Below are 26,300 nucleotides of genomic sequence, written 5' to 3'. Positions count from 1 at the left end.
ATAGTTCAGGCTGGCCTTGAGCTCACTTTGTAGTTCAGGCTGGCCTTCAACTCACAATGATCCTCCTGCCGCAGGCTCCCAACTGCTGGGATTATAGATGGCTGTGTGCCACTATGATTGGCCAAACTATCAAGTTATTTATCAGCACTTAATATGGAATATGTTTTATTACCTATACTTCCCAATTATAAGCCTCATGAGCACAGGATTTTTGTCTAACACTGTAATCTCATCATTTAGAAAGGTATAGCACTTGGCATATAATAGTATTTCATTATTATTTGTTGACTGGTGAATCTGCTAGCAATAGTCTGCCAGGCAGTGAGAAAGGGAGGGTGGGAGTTTCTACAAATTCATCCTGTAGCCATTTGTGAGGATAACCTAACACCCTTAAACAGTTTACACTTTTAAATAAACAGTGATCTTTAGAAGAGAATAAACTACCACATCACTGGCTTTAAGTCAAATATCACCTCTTTACTAGTTTTGTTTCTTCTGAAGGTGGAACACAGTTCTCCCGCACTGACTTCTATTTTGAATATTTTCATTAGCCCATGTTTGCAATCTATGTTTACATTCCTTGTGTGGAGTTGTGTGTAGGAACATGAACCTAACACATTTGAATTCCTTTTTGTCATTCCTTTTCCTACCCCTCCCTCTCTTGATCTCCTTCCTATTGAGAAAAATCTATCCCCCTGCTTATCAATCATTTATTTTGCTCTTTATTATTTATAATTTGGGTTTCCCTTATAAGAGAAATCATATGACAGTTAAGCTTCCATTTCTGACTTATTTCACTTAACATTATGATATCAAGGTATATCCATTTTCCTCAAGTGATACAAGTGTATCTTTCTGCATGGCAGACTAGTACCCCATTGTGTAAAAATACCACATTTCCTTTACTCATTCATTTGCTGATGGATAAATCTGCTGCTTCCAAGATTTAGCTGTTATGAACTGTGCTGCTCTAAACATGGGTGTTCATATATTACCATAATAATATGTCCTTAATTCCATTGGGAAAATATTTAGAAAAGGAACAGCAGAGTCAACTGGAATTTCTAGTTTTAATTTTTTAAGGAATCTCCATATTGATTTCCAACACTGGAATAAAGGTACCTCTTCAATAAACGGTACTGGGAAAACTGGCTATCCACATGCAGGAGATTCAATCTAGACCAATATCACTTGCCATGTATTAAACTAAAATCAAAATGGGTCAAAGAATTAAATGTTAAAACAGAAACAAACAGCTGCAAAATAAAATAGGTAAAGCTCTTGAATTTATAAACACAGGTAGGGACTTTCTGAACAGAATCCTGGTTAAACAGGAATTGGAATCAGCAAATAAAATCATATCCATTTAAATCTTCTGCACAGCAAAAAACCCAAACAACAGAATGAAAAGAAAATCTACAAATGGGAAAGAATTTTTGCCAGCTGTTCCTTAAACAGAGGACTGATATCTAGAATAAATAAAGAACTAAAAAAAAAATTAGACTCCCAAAATAAAAAACCCTGTCAAAAAATGGGAATGTGAAATGAACAAGAGACTTCACAGGAGAAATATAAATAGCCAATACACACATAAAGAAATGCAAATTAAAACAACACTGAGATTCCACCTTACTCCAGAAAAAATGGCCATCATCAAGAAATCAAATGATAACAAACAATGGTGAAGATTCCGGAAAAAGGAACCCCGCTACACTGTTCGGTGGGAATTTACACTGATTTTTACTTTTAAATGCCTCCTTCTGAAGTATTTTTAATTGATTCACCACTGATGAATTCATTCCCTTAATGGGACAAAGAAAAGGAAAGGTATGTGGTACAGAATAAACTTTAAACAATGCCTTTATTTACTATTGGGTTTTTTTCTTATACATTTATCAAAATAAAGTCATATTTAGTACAGCATAAACCAATAACACATAAGAAGGTTCTAATGAACACACTCCATAGATTTTTCAGAAAATATTGAGCACTACCACGTGTTACATGCTAAACATACCATGGTGATAGAAACTAGATCCAGATCTTGCTTTATGAAACTTTCAGGGTATAAAGATATCCTGATTAGAAATTCTGAACCTACAGAAGCTGTCCTCCCCAGATCAGAGAACAGTTGTGGCCACAGAAAAGACAAAGGCTTTATCTAATATCCATAAATCACAGATCTCTGCTGGAATGAGACTGGGGAATGGTGGGAGGAGGGAGGAAAGTAAGGGGGAAGGAGAAGGATAGAGAGGAGGAGGATTAGTGACAGAGAGAGGGAGAGGGAGAGAGAGGGAGAGAGACTGATCAGGACTGAGATGAGATTTTGAATGCCTTTTCAATGGAGTTCACTGAATATACAGAAGAACCCAAATATTTCAAATATTCTTCTGGTTTTTTGTTTTGTTTTGTTTTGTTTTGTTTTGTTTTTGACTCTTCTGTTCTACGAGCTATACAACTTTGGGAATCTGTTCACTCAAAAGTAACCAACTCTCCATTCCTCCAAACTACATTAATTTTTGACATTACACTCAAATTTTAGAGCATTTTCCTTTGTAACAAATTCCAAGGTTTCTCTGGTAAGTTTTCCCATACGACAATCATGGCAAAAAATTTATCACCACTGTTATTTCTGGGGAATGGGTTAAACAGCAAGAAAGCACAATTTTTACAGTTCATCTTTTCTCTATGTAAATACATTGGATTTGTCTAATTCTGGCTTCATGGTAGTCATATGTCTCCCAAAATCTATGCTGACCCACTATGTGACCTTGGAAAAATTCCTTCACCTTTCTGCATTTCAATTTCTGTATGTATAAAATAGGGATAATTTTGGTAATTACAGGGTATTTGAGAGTTTTGAATTATTATATGTAAAGTAGGTAAAACAGAATTTAGCATCCCATAAGTGTTTAATAAAGTTAGTCAGCCACAGTTATACTAATAATCAGTTCTACATTTTCATGTGAAAATCAAAGTGCATGAAAATGCTTCCCAATTTTTTGCCATGATTGTCTTATGGGAAAACTTGCCAGAGACACCTTGGAATTTGTTATAAGGGAAAATGCTCTAAAATGTGGGTGTAATGTTCAAAAATTAATGTAGTTTGGAGGAATAGAGTTGGTTACTTTTGAGTGACCAGATTCTCAAAGTTTTAAAGCTCATAGAACAGAAGAGTCTTTGAAATGTTTAAGTTCTGTTTATTCAGTGAAAAATTGGGCATGGATATGAATGAAATTTGGTACTTCTGTTTATAGTCAGGGAACAAAGCAAATATATTAGCAGCCTCTTTCCAAGATTTAATCAGTTGTTATTCAATAACCTTACAAAGAAATTAACTTGTTAATATTTATGAATGCATTTGACAGATGTTCATAATGGCAGTTCATTAGAAAGGCAGAACTGGGAGTGTATTAATATGTTCCATACCCATGGAAGGTGACATATAACATGCTTTAAACATTCTAGGCCCGAGTTAGAGCAACTGTGCTCTGTGGCAATGTTTCTTGTGGGGACTGCAGACCACCACCAGCAGAATCCCTGACAGTCCATGTCACAAATGTGTATTTCTGAACTCTGCTTCAAATATATTGAGACAGACACCCTTATGTGTGGGGTACAGCACTCTGTGTCTGAGACAAATACCCCAGATGATGCCCACATTAACTTTTACGACTGCCAGTCAGTCAGTCGATGGCTCAAAACAAAATGATCACTAATCAGGGCAGAACAGACATAAAAGCTTTCATGAATAAACTGTAGTTCTGAAAAAGAAGATGTATAATCTACATGTACCAACCCCCCTACAAGGAATGTAATCATTATGTACCACAAACATTACTAATAAGAAACTTTTTAAAAACTAAACAAAAATGTAAGTTGTAGTTTTGACTAGAAATTCCTCTGAAATCTACCTTCAGTAAAAGTGGCTTGCCAATTTTTCAGAAAAGTGTCTTAATAAAATTATAGTCATTTTCCATTACAAGTTACAAACCTTAACCCTATAATTTCCTCATTTGATTTCCAACTTACATTAACCTCTTGTCAATGAACAATACACATGCTACTGCACCCCATACACTGAATAACTGTTGTTAAAAGCCACACTCTAAAATGGGACTATTTGAAATGCAAACAGCTTACTCATTTAGTAAACTAGAGTTTGTCCTTTTTTGTTTTTGGTACTGGGAATCAAACTCAGGACCTTGCCCTTGCCAGGTAGGTGCTGTGCGACTGAGCTATATCCCAGGCCTAGAGTTTGTCCTTATGTAAATAAGATCATGAGAAAACTGCAACTTTAAATTATTTTATTTTGACATTTTACAAGTTTACTCTTGAAGATACTTAATGTTATGCACTCACTTTCACTAAGTCACTCTACTATATCTTATGTAATGTGCCACTGTATTTATAGTAGAAAGTTAATGGAAGATTTCATCTACCGCAGAACTATGTATATAAGAACCACAGAAGTTTCTTAGAGAAGTTGCAAGAGCAACTTTTCTCATGAACAATTTATATTTTCACTCCTGTAAGGAATATGGCAAAGTTTAGAACTTTCTTTTTAGTCTGATTACCATATAGATAATTCTTATATTCGTTGTTAACAGCTCAGTATAATAGCTGCTAATGGACTGCTGATTTGTAATGCTCATCTTTCAGTACAATGTATTTATGTGGATATAATCTTCAATCCTTCTTGTCTGAAGCAGGGTATAACTAAATACTGTAAAAGGGAGAGCAGACTCCTGGTAACTCTGTATTCTCCAAAGTCATTACTTACAGCCCCTGTAATGGATGGTGGAAATCAAGACATTATTTTGATTGCCAGTCCTAGAGTGCTCAACTAAGCCACTAATTACTACTGATTTGTGTATTGAAACATGTAATTCAGTTTACTATCATTACATTCTGCTTTCTGCAAAATAACTATTTAAAGTACATTAAAACATGACTTGGTACTATGACTCAAAGCACATTTCCAAATCTGAGGAAGGTCTTGAAGAGGCACTTGAAGGTAGCGACTTAGGGATACAGATAAGGGGACAGGAAGGACTTAAGCGGTAACAGTTCCAATTTCAACTCTTCAAGATGTATTCTTTTAGTTTGGGGAAGATGTTTCTGAAAACGGGAGAAAGGATACCACAAATTTGAAAAGAACTGCTTAGAAACAATGACTGGACTCCTATTTGTTTCACACTTCACAGAACTACTTGCAGTCCCTCAAACACTATGCTAGTCCTGCGCTAGCTTCTTTGGCTTTAAGTATTTTCTGTGCTCCATTCACTATGTATAAACTTCGTCAAAAACCTCTTTACCTGTTCTAAGATAAAGTCATTTCTTCTTTAGTGATCCCACCATCTCATGTTCATCTCTTCACTACAGAAATCATCACGTGTTTTTCTCTTATTGTTCCCTTTTATGGCTATAAGCACTTTATCGTTACGGTAAATCCAGTAACTCACATGTAGAAGAGCTCAATGAATACTAACTAATGCCTAACGATTCCCTTATACCACCTTAAAAATGTGACAGCGACAAACGTAGTAGATAGCAATGAAACGATACTCCCAAGGTAAATATAAAAAATTTCCTCAAGTGTAGGGGTAAAAGGTACAGTAACATACATCTTATTTAAGACAAATCTTTTATATTCTGATTGACAATCCTCATGTTAAATATCACAGGTAAATTTCTACATGCAAAACCTTTTAGTCTAAATAGTTCTATATATCTATATCTATCTATATTTTTTTGGGGGGGTCTTTTTGATATTGGGTTTCACTGTGCAGTTCAGGCTGGTCTTCAACTCACTTTGTAGCCCAGGCTAGCCTCAAACTTACAGCAATGTTGTCAAATAGTCTTAGTTTGATAATAATGCCTTTCAGAACCAAATTTTCATTCATGTAGGCTATTAGAAGATTAACCATTCATGAACATACTTCTACCTTATTTTTTCAGTTTTTTTGTAACCAGTTTTTGTTGTTGTTGTTGTTGTTGTTGTTGTTGTTTTGAGACAGGGTCTCACTATGCAGTTCAGGCTGGCCTTGAGCTCACTTTGGAGCCCAGGCTGGTCTTGAATTCAAAGTGATCCTCCTGCCTCAGCCTCCTGAGTGCTGGGATTACAGGCATGCGCCACCATGCCAGGCCTTGTAACCAGTTTATTTTTAACTGGCAAATAAAATCACAAAAATTGCATATATATGTGTGATGCGATATTTTGATGCATATATACCTTGTGTTAAACATATCTATTTCCTCAAACATTCATCTTTTCTTTTGGCAAAATCTTTAAAAATCCTTTCTTCTAGGTTTTTGAAATGTGCTGCAGAGTATCACCATTTATTTAAAGTCACTATAACAAGGGAAGCTGAAGAGCTAACAGTTACTTGTACTTATTAAATAAAGTAGTATGTACTGAACTGTAATTTTCCAACCTGATGACACGATGATGTCATTTAACATTTACTGAGTGCTCCCTTTGTGCCAACCATGATCTAAGTGCTTTACTTATATCACTTCATTTTATTCTTTCAATAATTCTATGAGCAAAGGTTTATTATCCTTACTTTACCCAGGAGAAACTAATATACTTAAATTATATAATTTTTACTTAGAATATGAACTTAGCAGCCTGCTTCTCTACTCTTTGAATTATGTATATAATTTAATATTCACCTATTATTTATTCAACAAATATTTATTTATCATCCACTGTATTCTAATCCCTGGGGTACAGATAGAATAGATTACAGTTGTGCATAATAAGGTTCTTAACTGAAAAGGATCACATTCTAGCAGAGGAGATAAATGAGTAAACAAGATAAATTACAGTTGGAATAGCTACTACAAAATACAAATAAGATAATTAATGGATGGAAATTACTGCAATAGAAATGGAATTCAGGCTTCTTTGAGAAAGACAGATGTGAGAGGTGAGACTTAAAAAGGCAAGAATGAGTCGGAATTTAAAAGAACAAAGAGAAGCTTATTCCTGTCCAAGGTCACAGAAAGTGCAAAGTCCCCAGTGCAGGAAAGGGCTCTGAGAAAAAGGAAAAGAGAATGAGAGAGGCTCTGAGACGGGACAGAGGGGTAGCCAATGCCAAGTCAAATCTTATGGACCACGATAAATATAAATTCAAAGAACAGCAGAAAACCTCTAATGTCTTAAGCACAGCAGTGACTAGGTAGAATTTATAATATTAAAAATACAGTAACTCCCCGACTCCCCACCATTCGAGCTGCCAACTTTCACAGATACGAACAGACCTTGCATTCCATTCACAGATGTGAACAAATTATTGAAGTAGCTCATGTGTCTGCTGGACACTGTCACAGCTGTGCTGCTGTGTGCTTACTGCACAATGCGATTATGTACAGCACTGCAGTGCTCAGTCAGAGACCAGGATGTCCGGAAGCAAGAGGAACAGTGGCGACAATGTGCAGGGGTCTGCTAGGAAGCTCAAGGCAATGTGCATTGTATATTCATGCCAAAGCTGGGTAAGATTCACTTTGTTGGACTTACAAATGAATCGGACTTATGAATACTTTCCCAGAATGGAACTCATTCCTAACTCAGAGGCTTACTGTAATTCTAGTTTGTAAATGGACAATGGATTTCAGATGGGCATGAATTAAGGGAAAGCAGTTAGGAAACAATAGGTTGGCCAGGTATGGTGGCACGTCTGTAATCCCAGCACTTGGGAAGCTGAGGCAGGAGAATCACTGAGTTCAAGGCTAGCCTGGGATACATAGTGAGTTCAAGGCCAGGCTGAACTACACGGCAAGATCTTGTCTAAAAAAAAAAAAGGTAAACAAAAGCTTGATAAGGTTAGTGAATTACTGAAGTATATAAGTGATCTGTTGGGAAAAGCTAGAGAAATGAATTTTTAGCATTTAAATACTTAAGGTCACAAATCACTGTACTGTACTTAGAAAGTAAATGCAACCAGAAAAGGCTTAGGACACAGCTTTGAAGTATCACATTTGTTGACTGGGAACTTCTACCTCTGGCCATGGAGTAACAAGAGTCAGACTCAGTCTCCCCTCAAAACAACTAGAAAACTAGAAAACAACTAGAATACAAGAAACTGTTAGATACTGATCTAGAGCCGAGACTATTATCTCTGAGAGAAGAGAAATAAAAGAGGTGAAATCTACCACTAAACTGGTCTTATGTCTGGTGAGAAATATCTGATTGACAATTACAGAACACTTCACTCAACCAAATACACATTCTTTGTAAGAGAGCTGTTAGTGTTGGAGTCATTAGCAAGAGACTGAAGAGTAAACAAGTCAGTTCAGAGAAGAACCAGGAAATATAAAGGAAGCCAACAGATAATTTTACAAGTAGGGTGTGTATCAATTCTGTCGAAAGAACTAAAGTCAAGAAATACGAGAGAAAACAGTACAGGAATTTGGTACGGTATTGGTAATGTATGATCTTGACAAGAGCAGCTGCAGTGGAGAGTGGCCAGCAAGCCAGTGGACACTACACAGAGACAGCAATTCAAGATGTCTGGACACAAAGGGGAGCAAAGAGATTGCGAAGTAACTAAATGACATGTATTTGTAACGAGGTTTATTAGAACCTATGCACTGAGGAGGAGATCATTTATACAGGAGATGATGATTCAGCTTGGAGTAGCCAAAGTGATGGAATAGACTCCTTGAGAAGATGAGAGGGACTAGGATCCAAATCATGAGAAGAGGGGTCTCCTGCCCTGGGGCCGGGGGGAGAAACCCACAAGTAATACAACCACATAAAACGCACAACAAACATCTTTGAAAGAGGCTAAATTCTCCCAACTTATCAACAGATTATATTAATACTTGTAATTGTGAATCTTCCTGATTTTAGACCTTCATTATGAACACTATTTTGGTGTAGTAATGAACTTTCCTATTCTTGGGAGATTTATAGGTCAGGCAGGGTGGCTTTTTAATACTTCTCTTAAATGGCCAAAGATTGCTCTGATTTTTTTTCTTGCCTCTTTCCTCAAAGTAATCGGTATGAAGTCTGCATTAGTGCTTCTGGTTTGCTGTTTATTTCCAGAGGTTGAATTAAGGTCATGAGAAGAAATCAAATAATCTAATGTAGTATATGGAGAATATTAAATTTATAGACAGCAACAAGGTATTAAAAAGCTCTGGGCTAATGATAGCTATACACCTTTATTATATAAGAAAACACATGAGTTGTGATAGTCCTTGTCTGTCCCATGAGAGAATTCTGAAGGTCATAAATTTGTTTTGATTGTTTATATCTTCAAAAGTCTTACTACTATTAGATTAAATGAAGGAATTTAACATTTTCTAAAGGAATTTAACCTTTTTAAAATTATGGGAAGCATAAAAAATACTCCACAAATAAAAGCACCTCTAGTTGAAAAATTACATTAAAAATCAAAACTACATATTTGAGGAAAATCAAAGGCTGAAGAATTCCAGAAATTCAATTGTATATAGGTACAAACAGCCAAGTGTGGTGGCAGATTCCTGTAATTCTAGCTGCGGGAGCCTGAGATGAGAAGATTGCAAGTTTGAGCCCAGTCTGGGAAACTTAGCAACTGGGTGAGATCATGTATCCAAAAAATGGGGCTACAGAAGGAGCTCAGCATGAAGGCCTTGGTTTAATCTCTAGGGTCACAAAAAATGAAAAATGTCCAACTTCACAGAATGTGAAAATACAAATTTAAACAAATTGATACCATTAATTATCATTAAACATAATTTTAAGTAAATGAGAGTGTGATTACTATTTAAGGAATGGAGAAATGGATGTTCTCTCAAACACTATTGACAATACTAAAAACTATTTCTAAAAGGCAAATCAGATAATGACATAAGTTTTTGAAGATCACTTACAGAAACTTATTTTATGAAAATAATTGTGTTTATGTACAAAATGGAGGTGTAGGTAGTTGTAACAAAAACTGAAACCTAAAGACCCAACAACAGAAATCAATTTGTTATAAAACTGTGATATAGCAACTCAATGGAATACATAATTAAAGATAATAGGAGGAAATACTTTAACAATAAGAAGTGCTACTTTTTTAATAATATTGTATTAAAAGCTGTAATATTGTGATATATTATACAGAAAAGGTTCCAAACATACATAATATCCCATTTTACTAAAAGTTTAGTTATATATTTGCAAGAGTTGTAAATCTGAAAGCAATATAACCTGATATTTGAGTTTTTATGTTTATCTGTATACCAAAATTTTCCAAAAGATAATATATTAATAAAAATTCTAAATCTTAAAAAAAAATTAGTTAAATATATTTAAAAGTGGCAAGTAAGAAAAGGCAAGAAGCCTAAAAAATTTTGATAGAAAGTATATATGAACTTCTAACTAATATTCTACATACAAATTAGGCAATAAGGCACTGCTGTCCATTTAAGATATATTGCTTAAGCACAGTCTAATACTAAAGGTGCAAGTTGGATAGTAGGAAGAGATAGTGTATAAAAGGGATCTTTTGATTTAATGAAAGTAGACCCTACAAAGTCCTTGTTGGTTGTGGTGATGCACACGTATAATCCCAGCTACTTGGGAGCTGAGGTAGGAGGATTGCAAGTTTGAGTCCAGCCCGGGCAACTTAGGGAGATCATCTCCTCCCGCCCCTGCAAAAAAGGGTCCTAGCCAATGAAATAGTCTTTATGCTAGCTGTACTCTCAATGGCAATTTCCGTTCAGCATTTCAGAACAAAAGATGGAAGTTCTTTGTTGTAATGTTTTAATGTATTCACTTTTAAGCACTTGTATGTTTGTTTTTAAGAAATTAAAACTGAGTATTGTGATTTACCCAATAAAAGTAATCAAAAGAAAAATTATCAAATGAGTAACATTTTCCATTTTAAGACTATACTTGCCTTTGGATTGTTTGCATCAAATAGTCCAGTTGAAAGTCCAATCAGCAAGGAGTTCTTGTTTTTATTCTGTGGTGGTGAATCAGAGTGAGATCGAAGTGGAATGGATTCTTCTGGTGAACACTGAATTGAGTGAACTAGAGAGACTATATTCAAGTGTTCAGAACAAACTACTTTATGGAAAAGTGGTTCTGGTTGTGTAAATTGATCCATATCATATTTAGAATGGTGAGCACCATCTAGCCTGGGTTCTGTGGTATAAAGGAGAAATTATGTGATAAGCCTGTATAATAGTTAAATAAAATTCTAAATAACACTGACAAGACATAGTATTTATTTATTTATTTATTTTTTGGTTTTTCTCCGGTACCGGGAACCGAACTCACGACCTTGCGCTTGCCAGGCAGGCGCTTTGCCACTGAGCTAAATCCCCAGCCCCTAAGACATAGTATTTAACATGAATTCTATCAAAAAGCCTCATATCTATCAGGAAAACAAAATATAAAAATGTATGTGAGTAAATGATCTTTAAGAGGGCATGTTTCATTTTCAGAAACATTTGTTATGTACTTCCATTATACTGAAAGTACTAAAATAGACACAAATCCAAGGAAATGTGAAAAAATACACTAGACATTATTTTCCAGTGTTTCTTTGTTCCTATAGATAGAAAAAATTACATTTCTTATATTTCAACTAACACTACAGCAGTACCTTTGTTCACAAACTTAATTTGTTTCACGACTCTGGAAAAGATGGCCACATTCATGCTCACGCAGGAAAGATGGCCACAGTCATGTTTGTTGCCTGTCATAATTTGTATCTGAATGTCCCCCAGAAGCAGTCGGGTGGGGGGCTGCTTTTCAGAGGCTGCTGAATCTAGAGTTTGTGACTGATTCATTGTCATGCTGGGATTATGGGTGTGAGTGCTACACTCACCCTTGGTGGGTAGCTCACATGCAGTATAAGGGACAGAAAGAGTCTTCTCTTGTGCTCTTCCCTTTTTGCTCTTGGGGCTTTTGCTGTCTTCCACCACCATGAACTGCTACTCCTCTGCCACGCCACCCTGCCTTGGAGTTAGATTATGGACTAAAACCTCCACAAACTATGAGCTAAATAAACCTTTCCTTCCTTAATTTTGTGTATTGGGTATTTTGTCTTAGCAATGAGAGAAAAGAAACCAAGACATCACCCAATGCAGTTTCAAACAAAAGCAAAATTTTGCCAAGCACTGTTGTTTGTGAATCAAATTGTTTGCAAATAGAAGTGTCTGTGAACCAAGGTACCACTGTACTTTAAAAAGAGGATAATTTATTTAATATGCTTAGTATATGGGTTTAGTTTGGCAAGCAATCCTTTTCATCTTAAACACTCAATAAAATAACTGACCAAAAATTTTTACTATCTAGTGGTACAACCCCAGGTTATTAATTCAGATTGCAGTGCTCTATGCCTATTACATTTTAAAAATGACTACGATGACTGATAAGAAATGCTCTATTTATATGTTGCTTGAATAAAAGTTTGGTATTAACTACAATCCAGGAAGAAATCACATTAATGCAATGACATTTACCTATAGTAACTTCATTAAGTTGGTCTACAGTCCTCAAGATTTCATTTTCAGAAACTTCATTTTGCTGAACGGCAACTCTGTCTTCCAACCTGTCACAGACAGACACACCAGTTACAAAGACACAGTTCACCAGAAATCAAAACATTTTAAATACAGAATCAAGTTCACTAGCATCCTATGATTCCTCTTGCAAGTCTTTTTCTCTTTTATATATACTTTCTCTTATAAGCAATTATTCACTTTGTCCAAATTTTTACTCATCATCAATCATCCATAAATTCTGACAGTTTAAATTGTTACAATCCATGGAAAGAATAACTGAATTGCTAACGAAATTTGCAATTCGTAAATTTATCAATTTGCAATTGACCCAGCCATTATATTTTTATGTTGCTATCTTACTAATATTCATGCAAAAATCACTTTATATAAAATGTTATTAATTGCAGCATCATTTGTGATAGAAAATGTCTATGAAGTAGGATATTCTTTGAGATGTGGCATATCCATTTAATGGACTACAAAAACAGGAATTTTTTTTTTTTTTTGTAGTACTGGGGATCAAACCCAGGGCCTTGTGCATGCAAGGCAAGAACTCTATTACTGGGCCATATCCCCAGCCTGAGGAAGGTTTTTATGTATCAAGAAATTTCCCAGATTTACTACTGACTAAAAATAAACAAGGGAGACAATACTGTGCACATTCTACTAGCAGCTATATTATAAAAAAGACTATTTTTATTTGTACATATTAAAATTATCTGAAAGAATGAAAAATGGCTGAATACTAAGGCAGGCAAGGAATTTTACTGTATATCTTCATATACTTTACTTGTTGATTTCTGAACCATGTGAACATCTACTGGTCTTATAAAATTACTTTATGGCATATTATAATATTTGGATATTAAATTACAATATTACATTATTATAATATTATTTCTAGGGGCTGGGGAAATAGCTCGGTGGCATAAGCACCTGTCTGGCAAGCACAAGGTCCTCAGTTTGATTCCCAGGAACCAAAAAAAAAATATATATATTTCTAAGAGGGTATTAGAAAAAGGATTTGGGCTTTGAAATGTAAGGAAAAAGACAAAACATACTCAGTTTTCTTCGTTTCTTTTTCTTCACTAACCCACACATCAGTAACAATACATGGCAAGCTCCCATCTTTGTTTTGCCTACTTGGCTCTCGTAGAACCTCTGTTTCCAAATCATCAGGTTCTGCAAAGTAAAAACAAAACAAAAAAATAAAACTAAATTGTTTTGGAAAAAAATTGGATAAACGTTGTGTTCAATCTTGACGTGAAGGGCTGCCACAGCCTGGTGTGTTTGGACAGAGAGGGCCTCTGGAGGAGGGTGGGGAGCAGCTCAAAAACCCACAGGCTGTAAAGCTGGGCAGAGAAACAAGAGACATGGGGTCACAGAGGAACATGAAAACTGGGAGCAGCTGGAGTGAATACAGCCACAGGGCAGACAATATTGACCAACCATGCACAGCAGGGATGGTGGGGCAGGCCTCAGCATTCACACCCAAAAAGTAAGCCTGGAAACAAGATCGGAAAGTAGTGACTCTGTCCCTCTCTCATATCTGGTGGAGTCCAGGACTGCAGGCCTCATTCAAACACATGGAGGAAGTTTTTGGAGTCATTCCCGTTTTTCTTTTTTCTGTTTTTTTTCTATTGTCTTTTCTTTTGCCTTTTGTCTACTTTTCTTCTTTTTCATGTTTATTCTTCTGATCCCCTTAATTTTCATTTACTCTTTGATTGGATGCTTTATCTCACTCTCTCCCCCTTTCATTTTCCTTTTCAAATTTTACTTCTTTCATTTTCCCTAACCCCTCCAATGTTATCAGTATTATTTCTTATGGGAAAAAAACATGCTCAGTTCTTGAACTTTTCAGTGCTTGGACATGACTTTAGAAGAAACTGGTTTGACAACCAAGGTATCACTGTATATGAAATGATAAAGGAAGAAACAAAAAGATCAATAAAGTGCTCAGTAAGCTCAAAGATGACATAACTGACCAACTTAATAAACGATATGATTGGTGAGCTTAAAGAAGACACTAATAAAAAGCCAGCTGAGCTAAACAGGATGATTCAAAACATGAATGACTAGTTTAATAAAGAATCAGAGTCCATGAGAAGGTACTTTAATACACAAATCCAGGAGAAAAAATTATATTGCATGTATGGGCAGCAGAAGTGACCAATGTGAGAACAGAGTGTCAAAACTAGAGCACAGGGTTGATGCAGATGACTGCATACTCAAAGATATCTTTAAAACAAGACATTGCTGGGGGTAATGGAGCATGCCTGCAACCCCAGCATTCACGAGGCTGAGGCAGGAGGACTGCTCCATGTTTGAGGCCAGCCAGGGCTAAATAGTGAGTTCAAGGCCAGCCTGAACTACAGTGAGAACCTGTCTCAAAAAGCCAAACAACAAAACAAAACAAATAAATAAAAACAAGAGGTCATGAAAATGAATGCAGCAGCTTCCAGATGATACAAAGAAAATTAACCTATGATTAACTGGAATTAGTGAAAACAGAAAGCAGGAATCTTTCCAAGTATGGTTAAAGAAGTTGGTATAAAGCCAGGTATGGTGGCACATGCCTGTAATCCCAGCACCTGGGAGGCTGAGCCAGGAGGATCACCAAGAGATTGAGGCCAGCCTGGGCTACACAGTGAGTTCAAGCTAGCCTGAACTACATAGGGAGACCCCGTCTCAAAAAAAAAAAAAAAAAAAAAATTGGCATACAGATAATCTAGGCAAAAAGGAAAGAAAAGATTGTGTCAATGCAATTAGAAATGAAAGTGAAATCACAATGGACACCACTGAAATCCAGAAGATTACTTATAACTACTTTAAAAACCTGTACTTCCAAATTAGAGAATTCAGAAACAATGGATAGATTCCTAGGTACCTATGAATTACAAAAACTAAACCAAGAAGATATAAAATCCTTGAACAATCCAGTAACAGGCAATGAAACCGAGGAATGAAACTGAAAACTTAGCAACTAAGAAATGCCCAGGATCTGAAGGATTCACTACAAAGTCCTACAAGAACTTCAGGAAATAGATATCGAATGGCAATACTCCCCAAACTTTAATGAGATTGAAAGGGAAAGAGTACCGTCAGACTCATTCCTGGAAGCTACGAGCATTACCTTGATTTCAAAATCCGACAAAGACCCAACTGAAAAAGTACAGGCCAATCTCTTTAATGAACACAGATGTAAAATCCTCAGCAAGATACTGGCAAACTGAATGCACCTAATCATTAAAAACATCATAGATCATGACCAGTTTGGCTTTATCCTGAGCATGCAAGGACCATTTAACATAGGCAAATCACTAAATGTAACACATCACGTAAACAGAAGCAAGGGCAAAATCACATGATCATCTCAATAAATACCAAAAAACTTTTTGACAAAATCCAACATCCATTCATGGTTAAAAATCCTAAAGAAAATAGGGATGGAAGGACCTTACCACAATCTGATAAAAAGCCATTTATGACAAACCAACTGCTAACCAGTAAAAATTAAACCAATAACAGTTTAAAAATAAAAAATGAAGTTATCTGTGATTACTAAAATGGTGAGTAAACTGTAACATTACCAGTTAGTATGTAAAGTAAATTTTAATCCTACAACTCTCTCAAGCCCCCTCAGCCCTAATTACCTGGACTTTTATAATGATACTGAGAACTTAACTGGAATGCAATAAATCTCTTTTCCTTTATTGTTAAATAATAAGTAGGGTGTTTCCTCTGTTTTTCTGGTAGTGACTCATTTTTTATCTAGCTGATATTTTATGAAAGTAGTAAGTAATGAAATGAGAGTTTCTGTTTTCATTTGTTAAACTCTCTTTATTCTTTCAAGTTAAGATTATATAGTATGTTACTGAAGTGAGTGCTATCACCTCTTTTTTTCACCTGGAAGCAAGATATTTTCTTTCTCCATTTTCAAAATTTCATGTTATCTGTGTTATTTTGAATATCAATTGATATTTGTCATTCTTACAGTTTTTACACTTAAGGTTTTGGTCATTCATAAAAGGTAAGTACTCGAGAGTAAAACCCTTCTGTATTTTATTATTTAATGTATGTTTTCTAGTACTTTGAGCTATATTAGCATCAACTTATCCTAAAAACTTGATTTGTGACCATTCTGCCAATAAACCCTAAAGTATCTACTATCTGGCTCTTTGTAGAAAAAGTTCCAACCTTACACTCAGCTACAGAGCCTCCATTATATGCCTATGGTTTTCCTTTTCATTTCTTTTTACTTTATTTTCTCACCAAAACGAAAAGTGCTTAATTTACCTTGGGCTGCTATAATAGAATATTACAGGCTGGGCTAGCAAAATAAAAGAGATTTATTTCTCATAGTTCCAGAGGCTAGAGACTAGGACCAGGGAGTCCCATGGTCAGTTTAGAGAATCTTCCTCCTGGTCTGTAATAAGCCTTTCCCTCCTTATGTCCTCTCACATGGCAGAGAGCAGAGAACCAGCTCTCTGGCCTCTTCTTATAGGGACACTAATGCTATTCATGTGGTCCCATCTTCTTGACCTAATTACATCCTATCTTAGTTACTTTTTTCTCGCTGAGACAAAATACCCAAAACACAAAATTAAGGAAGAAAACGTTTATTTAGCTCACAGTTGGTGGAGGTTTCAGGCCATACTCAGCTGGCTCCAAGGCAGAGTGGCACAGGGAAGAGGGCAACAGTTCATGGTGGTGGAAAACAGTGAAAGCAGCAAGAGTAAAAAGGGAGGAGCATGAGAGAAGACTTTTTCTGTCCCTTGTATTGTATGTAGGCTACCCACACTAGGGTGAGTGTAGCACTCACATCCATAATCCCAGCACTGGACCATGAATCAATCACAAACTCTAGAAGCCCGCCTCCAAGACTGCATGAGGCTTTGAGGGGACATCTAGACACAAACCTTAACATTTTTAATTTTGTTGTATTTAGTGTTTTCAAAGGAAACAATTTAATACAGGACATATAATTTATAGGATTATTTTATAGTAGTCACCCAAAGAGTCATGTACAAAAGAGTGCAGGAAATCTGTCCACACACTAAAGACCCAAAGAGTCTAGCTGAGGGCCTGGATCCCATGGCAATGTCCTGAATGAGTCCAGCTGAAGACCTAGAGCCGTAACAATGCCTCCAAAGAGTGCAACTGGAGGAGGCCTAAACCCCACGACAATGTCTCCTGCAAGTCTGTTTCATAGATCTGCACTGGGAAGACCCAAAGGTCAGCGGTGGAAACTAGAAAGTCTGTGCCAGCAGGATGAAGGATCTGCACGAGTAGGTTTAGGGATCTGCACTGGAGCCAGGAAGCAAAGTTCAAAGTAAGGACCAGAGCTCCATTGAAAAGTACCACAGCCATCCTCAGTGACGACAAGGTCCAAAGCTCCTCTGATGATGAGAACAGCCGAGTTCATATCAGGAAAGCCAGTGTGAAAAGCTTCTCCAGGAGACTGAACAGGGCACCATCTTCCCCTCTGGAGCCAGGAGGTGATGCTCAAAGTAAGGACCAGAGCTCCCCCAAAGTGAACTGTAGCCATTCTCAGTGACAAGGTCCCGAGCTTCTCCGACAATAACAGCTGAGTTCACATCAGGAAAGCCAGCGTGACAAACTCCTCCGGGAGACCCAACCGCCCCTCTTCTTTCTCTCCAGCTCTCCTTTTTATGTTGTTGACAACAATTCTCAGGTGGGCCCTCTACAACCAGCACCACGCTGATTCAGTTCAGCTGGGTGTTACAAGTTGACCACCAGCTGTCAATCCACACCTCCCCAAGCTAAAACTCCAAGTGTCATTTAAGATAAATTTCACCATATTTGTGATCAAAAGATACGGGAAATGTTTAAATGTTTTAAAAAATACATTACAGTAGAAGATTCATCGGCACTGATCCCCCACACTTACCATTCCAACACACTTATCATTCTTGCCACTTTATGAAGCACTTCTCGCAGCCCTTTCATCAGTGCTTTTACAATGTTTGATTGAAACTACGGTAAATGCAGCTGTCAAGTGCATCCAGTGGAAAGGTCGCTCATGAAACATTACGTTGTGTCCTCTCCACTTCATTCACTGAGTCTCCTACCATGCAACTGCAGATTCTTCACCAAAGTCAAAATGATCACGAAAGTAAACTTTTTCTTTTAATTCAGGAGATCGTGGCAGACACAAGAGCAAAACTAAAGACATTCATGAAAGAGAAATCCCAGTACTGGTTCAGAAAATGGCAAGAATAATAACAAAAGTGTATTTAAAGCAGGTAGGAATATTATGAGTAGGATTAATGGCAATGTGTCTTTTACTGTAATAATTTTTAAAAAAAATTTTAAATTTGAACATTTACTGTATTTTTCTATTGTGTCTTGTGTGAATTTTTGAGGAGCACAAACATTCGTTCCATAGATACTAGTAACAATAATTCTAATGAATAGCATCATTTGTTTTGTTTTGTGTTTTTTGAGACAAGGTTTCACTATGCAGTTCAGTCTGGCCTTGGACTCACTTTGTAGCCCAAACTGGTCTTGAACTCACAGGATCCTCCTGCCTCAGCCTTCCAAGTGCTGGGATTACAGGCCTGTGCCACCATGATTGGCCTATGAATAGGATTATTTAAATGACTGTGGTGAATTAATGATGGTCACATGTTGCACAGTCTCTGACACTCTTCTTAATTACAGGGAGCTCTGTTCCTCCTTCCCGTTAATTCTGGTGGCACTATGTTTGCCTGGACTAATGGAAAACAGTAATGCTATCCCAACTCCAGGCTGAAACTTTAAGAGAGCTGGCAGCTTCTGTTTGGTAGTTAAAGCTCAAGGAACATCATGAAAGAAGTTAAACTATCCTGGAAAAACAACAGGGCAATGCTCTGAGATTAACATAGGAGAGGAATCTAGGTGAACCCTGCCAAGAGAGCATGAAAGAGATGTCATCTTGGATTCTCCAGATAAGCTCAGCTGATAGATGAATACCATGAGTGATTCCAGTTGATGCTACATGGAACAGAAAAACTTTCTCAATTCCTGATTCATAAAAGTACTAGATTAAAAAAGTAGTTGTATTAAATTACTAAGTTTTAGGAGTAATTTGTGTTATACCAATAGACAGCAACAGATAATGAAAACAGAATTTCATCTGAAATTGTGCTAACACAAAAGCTGAAAGCATATACTGGCTTTGGGACTGGGCAACAGATGTAAGTTCAAGAAGACTGTTGCCAGGAGACTCACCCCTGAAAAATGGTTACTACAGGCTGAAGAAAAGGAAATTCTTGTCACACAGATGTGCAAAATTTGATACCATAATAAAGTGGAAAACACTGTACTCTATGGATTCAGTTACCTGGTGTTACAGCCCATATTTAGATGTCCACAAAGCCTCATATGCTCCTAAATGGGACTGGGTCACCAGTGTGTGATACTGGATCGTGGGTGTGTGATACCCGATCAGTGCACTGATGGGTTTATAGTGGGGTGTGATGCTGGGAGGTACAGCCTGGTGGAAAGAGGTGGGTCACCATGGGTGTGGGCTGGATATATATCCCCTCCCTTGAGTCTTGATGCTTCCTGCCTGCCTTGCCATGAGCTCTTTCTCCTCTGCCATGCTTCTGTGCCATGCCGCCTTGCCTTAGAGCCAGCTGACTATGAACTGAAACCTCTACAAACTGTGGCTAAAATAAACCTCTCCTTCTTTAACTTGTAGGTGTCAGGTATTCTGTCCCAGCAATGAGAAAGCAACTAAGATGGCTAAGAAAGGAGCTATCAAAAGAGCACATAAGAAGTACCAGTTAGCTTCTAGTGGGCTCTCAGAAAATACAAGATGAGATCGATCGATTGAAGAAGGGACTCTTCTGATTATGAGCAAAATTTAGAAGCGATACAGAGGACCTAGGATAATTCCTTCTAGGCAGCAAAAGTTTCTCAAAGGAATACAGGTCTTCAAGACAATGATAACTTTAGGGCAGTAAAATGTGGCCTCAGGGCAAAGATGAAGTCAAGAGAGTGAGCATAAGATCTTCTCTTATGGCATGCCCTACAGACCACTTCTGCTGGATGAAAAGAGTTCTAAGGAGTTTAGAGCATTGTCTCCGAGCATCCTCATAGGCCAGGCAAGCAAGAGCCTGCCACAAACAAACCAAAACATGAAACCACAAAACAAAACAATAGATATAACATTTATAAAAAACTCACAAAATTATTTAGAAATTGTACTTGTGTAAGTACTGCCAGAAGGAACTATTCGGAAATGACGAACCTTTGGGCATCCACATTTGGTGCAAAGGAATCAGGCACAATGCTGCCCTAGTCTGTGAGAATCTCTGCCCATCAGTGACAGCCATGTGCTTCCTGTCTTGTTTTTGAAAAGAAGTTTCTAGGCCCCTCTCCATTGTATGGTTGGCATGTGGAAGGCAAAGTCACTTATTTTTTCCATTCAAAGATCTTCAGAATGAGAGTGGTTGAAGAGCTCATCGCAAGAAAACTCAGCACATAGGCCTGATTCTGCTATCATCTTAGACTCTGAGTTAATGTTATAATGGCATAGGGTTTTAAGAAGGGGTGAGTGTATTTTGCATGTGGGAGGAATGTAAATAATTTCTGGTCACTGAGCAGATTATGGCAGGTTAAAGATAGCTGCAAAATTTTTAATAGTTTCCCCTTCCTTTGAATCTAGGCTGGCTGTGACTACATGAAGAGGGACAGAGGCCCATCTTAATTCAGCCTTTTAGCTGGACTCTCCAAGACAGCAGTGAAACTACACTGAACCCTTCAGGGGGCTTTATCGCTAGCTGAATATCATATCAAGTGAACTTTGAGAAAAGGCACATGAATTAGGAAAACCACATTAGCTGAACTTTGACTCAATCCCTAACACTTCAATTTAAGCATTATTACATCTTTCCCTTTTCCCTACCACTCAGAACTGAACCTAGGGCTTTTACACTGAGATAAATCCAAGTACTTTTGTTTTTTGAGGTAGGCTCTTGCTCAAGTCCCTACGTTTTCTAGGCTGGGCTCACGCTTGTGATTGTCCAGCCTCAGTCTCTGGCGTCATGCCCATGCCTGGCCAAATTAAGTTATTTTGACTCACTAAAACATACCTTCTGTGGTTCGTTTTGGTTCCAATAACGTCTGTGGAGACGCCTCGCTGAACTTTGGACTTTTGGTCTCCACAGAAGAATCAACAGTAGTGGATGAGTTCATTTCTTGTGAAATACATTGTACTTTTTCTTCAACGATTAAAGGCTTGTTCTTTTCTCCTTCAGGAGAAACCTCTAAAAAAAAAAAGAAAAATCACACTAATTTTCAAAATGACTTGAATTTTACTTGCAATGACACTTAAAGGAAAGTTCAAAGAATTGCATTCTTTTTTTTTTTTTTTGGTTTTTCTCTGGTACCGGGAACCGAACTCACAACCTTGCGCTTGCCAGGCAGGCGCTTTTGCCGCTGAGCTAAATCCCCAGCCCCTAAGAATTGCATTCTTATGATGGAATTATTAGTTAAACTCTGTTACAAATTAGACATTAATACATGAGTAAGTCCAATTTCATTGCAAATATATATAGTTTCTAGAGTGGTTAAAAAACAATAATGTGTATCAGAATAGCATTTTAAAAATTATTAACAAATTGCTTTGTTCATTTGTAGTTAACTGATACAGTAGTTACTTCCAACTGCTCTGAAATTCTTCATACTTCTAACTGGTGCCAGGAGAGACCAGATTTACCACATAAAAATCTAGTATCTGTGCTTGGGTCATTTCCCTGCTTGTTTGCTGAAGATTTTACTTTATATCTTACAAACTCCTTAATACTAATTCTGTCATAACTGATTAGATTATTTCTAAATTTATATCAATAACCTCTGAATACCGAGGTCTCTCAGTTCACTGAACCTCTCCCTATCTCAGTCTTCACCCGAGCTTGGTAACTCCAGTGGTCATCTCCATGACCTTATCATGGATTATAGCTCCACAAAATTTATAATTTTAAGTATTCCACTGCCCAGTCTCCAATGCTCTTTTTTTCTTTTTAACTTACCTCCCTATACTACTCTAACTCTGCCAGTACCTACAATGCAACGATCCTGCCATATTTTCTTTCTCCACCATCTACATTAAAATTCATCTAAGTTCAATATGATCATCTTTCTTTTGCACACATTCTTAAAGCATGGCACTTACTTTGTTGCACTCAAATGGCAAAACCTCAACCCATCATAAATTCAATTCTCTGTTTGCCATATCTACATCAGCATAACTGAAATGGCTGGAGGAAAATAAGTCTTTGCACATTAGTGTCAATTACAATTCAGTATTTCTTGCTGTGGTTTAGACATGGCTTGAGTGTGCCCTCCTCAAAAGTTCATCTGTTGAAAATTTAGTTCCAAGTGTGATAATGTTAAGGGTGGTAGGATGTTAAGAGGTAAAGTCTAATGGGAGGTCACTGAGGGTGCTCCTTCTGGAAGGAACTGATGTGGTTCATCTGAAGCCCAGGTTACTTCCTGTGGAAGTATCATTATAAAAGAGCAAGCTTTCAATACTATTGCTTTTTTTATTTTAAAAAGAATAATAAAAAAGGAACAATAGCAAAATATCAACAACATAGACAAAAACAATAAAAATGATACAGGGTTTCAGAACAAAATGATAGGAATTAACAGTGGCTGTTATATTACATATTGTTATCTGCAATGAAGTTGCTCAGAACAGTAAATGCCTAATATCTTTTTCTTTTTGACCAATTTTGCATGTTTATATCTGGTAATCCAAACAACTAATGTGAAGACAACAATATGCAATATAACAACCACTGGTGAATTCCTATGATCTCGCTTTTCAAACTGTTCTGCCATGGAGCATCCTCCATGAAGTGATGCAGCTGGTGGGCCCTTGCTAGAGCTTCCACCATGCTGACTGAACTTACAGCCTACTGTGAGTCAAAAAGACTCCATTTTTCTGTAAGTTATCTATCACAGGTATTTTGCTTCAGTAATGGAAAATGAATAAATATAACATTCCCAAATGCAAGAGGGCATTTGTGTTGCCTTTGGTCCTATCAGAACACTGAGTTTATAGGAACTGTCCTTGGTTCAGTTAATTTCCTTAGGAAAAAAAAGTTGCATACAAGTATTTGTAAGTTCTTTTATCTAAAGGACACTAGGAACTGAGGAAACTAATGATATTTAGTGAACTAATGAAACTGCCTTCCTGCCTATGTGCTAAATCAGGTATTTCTTGAAATGCTGATCACACAGTAGAACAAAGCAAGCTAATGATGCAATTACTCTATAGTTTAATCTAAAAAGCCCCTCCCTACAATACCTAGAGAAAAAAAAATCTGTAGAGTACTGTAGTTCACCCAGTTGCCACTGGCCATTTCAAGTTCTCTCAAGTGACTGGTCTACTGTACCTAAACCTTCTGGCGATTTTTCTATCCAACCTGATACCCCTAGATGCTGGCAGTTTTCTGTCTAGTCCACAGGCACTGGGCCATATCGTCTCCTTTTAGGAAGTCCCAACTCTGTCCTTTCTGGTTGAGGCTTTAATAAGCCTTATTTTTCACAAGCTGTCTCTAGGTATTTTCTTCGGTCTCTTGCTAATCTACTCCATTGTGCCTGCATACTTGAGCTGTGGACAGGACAAATTAACATGGCATCCATGCAAACTTAAAGACACATGTGGGTGAAGGCAAACCACAGACAGCCATAAGACGCATGCAGTGGGGCTGGGGATTTAGCTCAGCGGCAAAGCGCCTGCCTGGCAAGCGCAACGTCGTGAGTTCGGTTCCTAGTACCGGAGAAAAACAAAAAAAACAAACAAACAAACAAAAAAAAAGACGCATGCAGTAAAAACACCTACCTTAATTAGCTCTTTCAAAAGAAATCTTTGGGGCTGGGGATATAGCTCAGTGGCACAGTGCCTACCTGGCAGGTGTGAGGTCATGAGTTCTATTCCCTGTACCCCAAAATGAAACAAAACCCAAAAGAAATCTTTGATCTAACTTACTTACTCTCTCTGTGGCTTTCCCTGACCTCTAAGGGCCACACATACTTGTACTATCATTAGTGAAGCTGTATTGATAAAGTCGTCTCATCCATGGCCCCAGAACATTTCACATATGACACCTCTAACACAAACTTTGCCGTATGTGATTCCCATGATGATAAGAATTGTCACTTCTCTGTCCTAAAATGCCTGTACAAAGTATATTCTTCCAAGTAATGTAGCTGGAGAAATAAATTAAAAAGAGGGCAGGTAACAACTCTGGGAAGTCCTTCTGACTATCCCAGCTAAGGTTAATTATTGAAACATCTCGGGACTACCTCTGTATGTCATACATACTTTTTATTATTGCCCTTCTCATGCAGTGTTACCATTCTTTTTTGTTTCCACTTATATCTATTCTCCTAAGTGGAAAGATGATCTTTTTTCTCTGTAAATGCACCATATTGAAAAGGACAGAGATCAGCATGGGGACAAAGGATAAACTCTTGGGTCCTTACCCTGTTTCTCATTAAAACTATGATTTGTGTTTTCTTCTGAGACTGTCAGGGACTTAAAAATTTGTCTTCACTAAAACTAAAAAACAACAATGATTAAACCAATGACTACTCTGTCTACAGATGTCAAATAGGCTACTAAAAGTAGAACAAAGCTTGACCTTCATTTAGGATCTCTCTTCTTAGTTATTTTAAAACTTTGGACCAAATCCCTTCTCAGCTCTCTTATGGGCATGTTAACTGTTTAAGGAGTGTCTGTCTAAAAGCTAGCAATACCTGTACAAGGTTGAGTAGCCCTAAATTTAAATGACCTATTTTATTCCCCTTCAAGACTGAGGACACTGAGATAAGAGATTTGGACACTCAACTACCAATGCAGGTTCAGGAGTTTCCAGTAATTGCCTTCAACCTAGGATTCCAGCAGAGCCCCCATAAAACTGAACCTATCCCAAGCAGAAACGAGCCTCTCATAGAGACTGGATTAAGTGATAAGGACTTCTCCAGAGACACCTGCAAAACCGGAACTGTGATACTGCTCAACCAGATCCTAGCCCACCCCAGCTCCCTAAAGCTGCCCTTGCTTCTTCGTTAACTTCCGTTGTTAATGGCCAGTGCGACCTTCTATTTGAGCTGTGCACCACTTGGCTCCTCAAGCTGGACTCTCTTCCCATTTTTTTCTTTCTTTCTAACTTTGTCCAACAAATCAGCCTACTGACAAACTGAAATGCTTTTCTGCAATGATGTCAAGAACTTATTATGGGGGCAAGATGAGATTTGTATCACCTCTTTGGGGACCTCCCTATATCTTCTCTGGTGACAGCATCACATATAACAGTGTGCTCAGCTAATAAATATTCAATAAATAGTTGCGAATCAAATTTTATTTTACTTTATTTTATTTTATTTATTTATTTTTTTCTTTTTGAGACAGGGTTTTGCTATGCAGTTTAGGCTATGCAGCGTAAACTGCTATGCAGCTTAGGCTGTCCTTAAACTCACTTTGCAGCCCAGGCTGGCCTTGAATGCATAGCAATCCTCCTGCTTCAGCCTCAGTCTGGGATTACACACGTGCACCACCATACCCAGCCTGGAGAAATGAATTTTCAAAAGTCACACAAGTAAATTTTCAGTTCCAATTCTATGTAGATAGATTTTCGTGAATATGGAGAATGAAAACTCTATTTTATACTGATTAAGTATTACTGATACCAAGTTATATATACTTAAGCCATAAAAATTTTATATAAATCAGAATTTGATGCTTTTAACATAAGTTCTTTTATATATATATATATATATAT

General features: G+C 37.2%; 1 protein-coding gene across 1 annotated transcript in view; it reads right to left on the bottom strand.

The window, feature by feature from the left end:
• Positions 1 to 26,300, bottom strand: part of Nek1 (NIMA-related kinase 1) — a gene marked incomplete in the record, with an annotated part of 168,654 nt that overhangs the window by 19,892 nt on the left and 122,462 nt on the right. Inside the window, 4 exon segments of the mRNA XM_013513368.1 lie at positions 10,884 to 11,131; positions 12,457 to 12,545; positions 13,560 to 13,680; positions 21,600 to 21,773. Of these exon segments, the coding sequence (XP_013368822.1) occupies positions 10,884 to 11,131; positions 12,457 to 12,545; positions 13,560 to 13,680; positions 21,600 to 21,773 (632 nt within the window).

Source organism: Chinchilla lanigera, unplaced genomic scaffold, assembly GCF_000276665.1.
Source record: "Chinchilla lanigera isolate Chin_1 unplaced genomic scaffold, ChiLan1.0 scaffold00002, whole genome shotgun sequence".
NCBI lineage: Eukaryota > Metazoa > Chordata > Mammalia > Rodentia > Chinchillidae > Chinchilla > Chinchilla lanigera.
The sequence above is the reverse complement of the archived record's forward strand: the minus strand, read 5'-3'. Positions and strand labels throughout refer to the sequence as shown.